The sequence below is a fragment of the Elephas maximus genome, chromosome 23, assembly GCF_024166365.1.
Source record: "Elephas maximus indicus isolate mEleMax1 chromosome 23, mEleMax1 primary haplotype, whole genome shotgun sequence".
NCBI lineage: Eukaryota > Metazoa > Chordata > Mammalia > Proboscidea > Elephantidae > Elephas > Elephas maximus.
Genome location: NC_064841.1, coordinates 5,844,621 through 5,850,620, shown reverse-complemented (window position 1 = coordinate 5,850,620; position 6,000 = coordinate 5,844,621). Strand labels below are relative to the sequence as shown.

The 6,000-nt window shown below is 42.5% G+C and overlaps 1 protein-coding gene across 1 annotated transcript in view; it reads right to left on the bottom strand.

Moving 5' to 3' along the window:
- Positions 1 to 218: 218 nt before the first annotated feature.
- The window catches only part of GPR149 (G protein-coupled receptor 149), a 77,727-nt gene continuing 71,945 nt past the window's right edge, over positions 219 to 6,000 (bottom strand). Inside the window, exon 5 of the mRNA XM_049867093.1 lies at positions 219 to 791. Within this exon, the coding sequence (XP_049723050.1) occupies positions 219 to 791 (573 nt within the window). The remainder of the gene's footprint in view (positions 792 to 6,000) is intronic.

The window sequence follows — 6,000 nt, the reverse complement described above, 5'->3', positions numbered from 1 at the left end:
ATTGCCACAGTGTGCGATCTGTAGGTTAACACATCAAATGCACTTAAGTGTCTGCACTAGTTGCAGCTGTTGGCCCTAAAAAGAATCAAACAGGAAATCTGTAAAGCTTACGTAAACCAACAAATAAAAAAGGAAATCAAATCGCCTCAGAACAAAGGTGTTCGTTTAACAGCTTCACCTTACAGAGCCATTCTAGCATTTATTAGACCAAACGATTACTAGTCACCCTTGCTTTCTTCCTCTCTTTTCCTGTAAGCTTTGTTTAACAACTGGATTTCCTCCTGGTAGCCTTCCCTCTCCTGGTGCTGCCTTTTACTGTTCTGCCTGTGAGCTTCAACAGTGTCTGGGATGGAGATATTAATGTCACCGTCAGGGTTACTGGTGGGCAGAAAGAGGGAGTATGAAGCAGTTTCCCCCAGCTCACAGGAAACGAATCTGTTTTCTTTCCTCGAGTAGCGCAGGGAGGGAGACCTGACTTGTGCGGAGGACTGACTGATGTTACTGATGATTGACACAGTGTCCAAGGCCTCTTCGTTCTCACAGATCTCGAGAACTTCCAAGTGGATCTTCACACTGGCGTCTGCAAACGTGGAGGGAGAATCCTCCGGGTTTGGTTCGTGGCCAACGCTTTTGGATCGGTAGACTTCTATTTTCTTAGATGCTGGGGTGATTTTTTGCCCTTTTGCGCTTACCTCATAGGTGGAAAGCGACAGGGTTTTCCCAGTAGGAGCCTGGAGAGACACCGTGCCCTGGAATGCACACAGAGGGATGGCCAGGGCACCGCCGGGACGCTGGGGACAAAAACAGATTGTTATTATCTAAAGCTAATTTCTGAGATTGGCCACTTAGAAATGTATTTACTTGTCAGAATGGTAAAGTTTTCTGTTTCAGACCCACTTCCCTAGAAACCTTTGACAGTTAAGGGATTTAAATTCTGCCACCAGAGTCCCGGAGCTCGGTTTCTCCCAGGTCAAGTCCAGTATCTAAGTGAGGACAGTCAGGGACATTTCCTTGAGAATAAGGAACACGTTTCCACAACTGAAGGCAACATTTGTGGATCAGTTGGAAGCTGTGGATGTTTCCAAGGGCAGAATCTGGCCACATGGAACAGAAAGAGTATTTGCAATCTGGAATTGCTTTTCTGTTTTTCTGATGTATTCAGTTACGTAGAAAAAGTTTGTATAGGTTAAAAGTGCAGACTACATTATCCAAATGCACTTTTTTTCCAGTTTCATATGCCAGAGCAAACGGTAATTGTGAAACTGTGACTCAGACTAAGTACAAAGGCTGTTTAAGCTGTTCGGCTTGATCATAAGAGGAACCAGATGTCGCCAGAAGTGAGCTACCGGGCACTCACCTTTCCACAGAGTAATCAGAGTGAACCCCACAGTAGAGCACTCCCCCACAGCTCTGCAGAAACTTGCCTGAAACTCTGAACCTTTTATGTTACATTTTGTGTATGAGGGTCTTCTTTCTTTTTTTAAAAAAACTGTACTCATTAGTGAGAGTTGCTTAAGAAATGAAGAGAATAGGATCCCCTCTTGTAGAAGTCTGTACTTGACATTGTTGATTCATGGCCTCATGCTTTCCACTGACCCCTTGTTCCATTACACAAGAGTCCAGAAGACAACAATATGCCAAAGTACTAAAGCGTGGTTCTTAAAGCGGAGTTCTGGACCAGCAGCATCACTTGGTAACTTGTTAAAATGCAAATTTTGGGAGGGTCTATCCCAAAACTACCGAATCAGAAGTTCAGGGGGTCAGATCCAGCAATCTGTGTTTTAACAAGACCTCCGGACCATTCTGATGATCAGTAAGGTTTGAAAACTATGGCTGTAACTAAAGAAACACTGTAGCCCAGAAAAAGGAGGAGGAGTTAGTAGACAACACGTTACACATGTGTCTACCAGCAGTCAAGCCTGGCGCTACTAACTGGATTGGGTTAAATGTATCTATCTGTCCACCAGGGGAAATGGCATGGGGGTACATGGCGTTTGCCAATTTAGACTGACCAACTGTTCCAGTTTGCCTGGGACTGCCCCAGTTTTACACTGAAGCTCCATGTCCCAGGAGATCCCTCCGTCCCAGGCACAGTGTCATCACCCTGTTTGTGATTGATCACCCTATCTGCCATGGGCCTTTTGCATCTGGATCCAAGAGGGGCTGGAGAAAGCTAAGACCAAGGTCCCACTATTGGAGAGCTGTGTGTTCTCTTCTATTTAGAGATGTTTTTAAGGGAGAGCACATAACGAGCTTCGTTGGAGGTGTTTCATGCTTCCCTTCTTGAATCTAAAAAAAAAAAAAGAACCCACTGCGGTCGAGTCGAATCTAGGGGCAAAGAAAAATGCAGTCTTGGTGTGTGAGACATGCCGCCGACCTTTCTCAGCTTCTCGCTATGGAGAGGTCTTGAATTCAGTTTACCCGTGAAGGCACCTGGGAATCTGACTTTAGGGCCTTGCACTATAAAGGGCCTGTAATTGTGAAAACTTATACCACACAGGTCAGTTTACCCTTCTTCCCAGGCAAAGGACTTCATCCACTCTACATATGTGATGTTGGCTGAAGGCAGAGGGACAGAGCCAACAGTTGGGTCCATTACTGCACTAGAGTATTATAGGGTGGATTTCAGTGGTCACACCTTTTGGCAAAGGTGAGGTAGCTTTCATCTATTTCTTATTCATCCATTTGTTAAACATTTGCTGAGTGCTTATCATGTGGAAGATTTTGAGCTTGCATTGGGTACATCACTGTTGTTATTGTTGTTGGGTACCGTCAAGACTTTTTTCGACTCATAGTGACCCCATGTGACAGAGTAAAACTGCTCCATAGGGTTTTCTAGGCTGTAATCTTTACAGGAGCAGATGCCAGGTCTTTTTCCCATGGACCTATTGGGTGGGTTCAAACCACCAACCTTTTGGTTAGCAGCTGAACATTTAACCGTTTGTCACCAGAGCTCCTTTGTGTTGGGTATACGGTGATAGTATCTCTTCATTTCAGGACCTCACAGTTAAATGGGTAGTAAAAACATGGGAATAAACAACATTTTCAGCTCGAACACAATAATAGAGACAGGAACCAAGTTCTTTGGGGTCCATGGAAGGACCACCTCTGCTAGAGAGATCTCATACACGGGTGGTGGCATTTGAAATTGATCTTAAGGATTAGTAGGTATTTCCTGAGCAGAGAGGTGGAATTGTGACAGGCTTTCAGAGCACAGGGCACAGCGTGTACCAAGCCCTCGGTGTGTTCAGGAGCAGTGAAAGGTGTACTTGTAGAGATGGTGTTGGGTTGAGATGTGGGAACTGAGGCTGGAATCACAGGTCAGGGTCAGGAGGTAAAAGATCTTGTTTGCTAAACTAAGAGCCTGTTACTTATTCTGTAGGCAAAAGGGAGCCAGTAGACATTTTTAGAAAAGAATGAGATCCTTACATTGTGTTTTAGAAAAATCGCTGTTATGGGACCGTAGGAAGAATGAAGCCAATGAGATCATTTGTTGTTGTCAGTGGCTGTCAAGTCGATTCTGACTCTTAGTGACCCCAGCTGTGCAAGGTAGGACTGTGCTCCAGAAGGTTTTCCAAAGCGGATTAGCAGGCCTTACTTCCGAGGCACCCCTGGGTGGGTTTGAACTGCCAACTTTTCATTAGTCTAGGACTTAACCATTTACACCAAACAGGAAGACCATGTCGGAGATCATAGCAATAGTAGTCAAGGTTGGGGTACAAACTGGAGTCATCAGACCCCCGGGAGCCCTGAGATGTATTATTTGGCAATTATTTGGGGTCTACAAATTCACGTGAGAAATTCAGATTTCCATAACCAAGTCAACCGGATGACCACCTTACAACTTAGTGCTGCCATGTAACTGTATCATTTGTGCTTATATTTTTATTTATGATTGAGATTGCACTTTATGAAGGACACTTTCATCATGGTTGAAAAATGCAGCTGACATTTTGCTCTTAGCATAGCCTGGCCCTGTCCAACACAAGAACACATCACCATTTCACAGCCAAGAAAAGGTTTAGTTTTCAAAGCCTTGCCTTCTGAGCAGTAAGTTATGAATTATAGGGCAATCCTAAAAGCTTATTATCCTGAGAACATGTTTTTGTTATCAAAGACAGAAACTCCTGAGTTTTTTTTAAATAAAAATTGACAGAAATATCACTCAATGAGAAAATTTGACTGTCATTTAATAACATAAATTATAAATACAACCTTCTCACTATTCTGAGAGCTAAATGATGTGAAAGCTGAACTCCCTTATGTTTTATTGCAAGAGGTAAAAATAACCTCACCTCAGTGATAAAAAATTGCTCGTAGTTTTTCTTTGGTATGGAACACTGCATACACCAAGTGCTGTGGCTTAGACTAGTTAAAAGCAGAAAGTGATGAGAGAACTGAAGTATCAGACAGTTCCTCGCCATACAGGCCCATGGGTCTTAAAAGATGCACTGTAGGGTCAGCTCAATAATCATGTCTTTATATGACCAACTTGCATCACTGATGAGCAGTTAAAACAAAAGCAAATACGGTGAAGAGTTTTTTACACCTGGTTTTATATATCCACATAATGTGGGTTTCGCTAACTCCCCCAAGCTAACAAACAAGCTTTACTGAGGTATCAAGTGTTACCTCATTAAAACTGGCATTTGAGAGTTGCAGAAGTGCTGGAGAGAGTTTTGGTTAAGTCTGAAGTCTTATTTTTCTGAAACAGCAAACACAATCTTGTGTGATTAGTATAGTTTTGTGAAACATTCTTATCCAAAAGGATAGTCTCTGAGAGTCACAGAAGTAAAAACACAGAGCTGCTACGTGGAAACAGACCAGAGTTTTCACCTTTATACTATTCGTCCAAAATTGCCAAGTCAGTTTCAGAAGAATCGTACTGTCACTTTACATCAACTGGTTTTGGAAACGTGTGATGTAAACCTTTATTTTGGTTTTGGATTTGTGTAAGAATTACAAATATAAGGTTTATACCCAATTTTTATGCTGGCATGTCTTTAAGAAACGTATACGTGCACACACAAACACTTGATTCGACAGTGAGGTTCGTAGAATTGTTCGTTTTCCTGTGAAAAGGGTCTGTATATTACTAAGTTGGAGAAGCACCGCTCTAAGTAAAGAGAAATGGGAGCTGGAACTACGGGAGGAGCAGTCACAGGGCAGATAGAGATGCAGGCAGGGAGCTGACAGAATCTGAGGAAACATTTGTTTCCTTTAAGAGTCAATATTTAATTTTTTTTTTTTAATCAAGGAAGTTTATTGGGTAACAGGAAGGCAAAATATTACTGGGATGTGATCCAAGATGTGGGAGCAGAGTGCTGAGTATGGTCAGCCTGAGGGTCCTGAATTGAAATGCTGCAGTTTGGGTTTGTGCACTCTTTAGGTTAGGAGAGAAGAGACTAGGCTGGATCAAAGGCGCTGTTTCAAAATTTTGCCCTAATCGTGCCTAGTGGCACAGTGGTTAAGAGCTCAGCTGCTAACCAAAAGGCCGGCAGTTGGAATCCACCAGGTGCCCCTTGGGAACTGTATGGGGCTGGTCTGCTCGGTCCTGTAGGGTCACTATGTGTTGGAATCAACGACAACAGGTTTGGTTTTTTTGTTTTGTTTCGTTTGGTATGGTAATTAGCCCATTTTTTCATTCATAATTTTGGAAGGTAGAGAATGGCACTTACAACAGGAAAAATAAAAATTTTTTAATTATCCGAAAGAATAATACGTTAAAAGTATCATCTGTTCCTAGGCAGACAAAAATTTGTAGCACTGAAAATGGCTACAGTCTTCAATGAGTCAGATTCTCCTCATTAATTTTACTGGAAAAACTCACAAATGTTTGAGTCCAACAAGCTGTCAGTGTAAACACTGAAGTCAGATAAACAAAAGATCTCACCTCAGTAAAAGAAAAAAGTGCTACAGAGTTTGAGTCACAAGCTGGAAGATAGCCCACAGATCTGCAAATCATTCAAAAATTCAGGAACAATTTCCAAAAAGAGACTG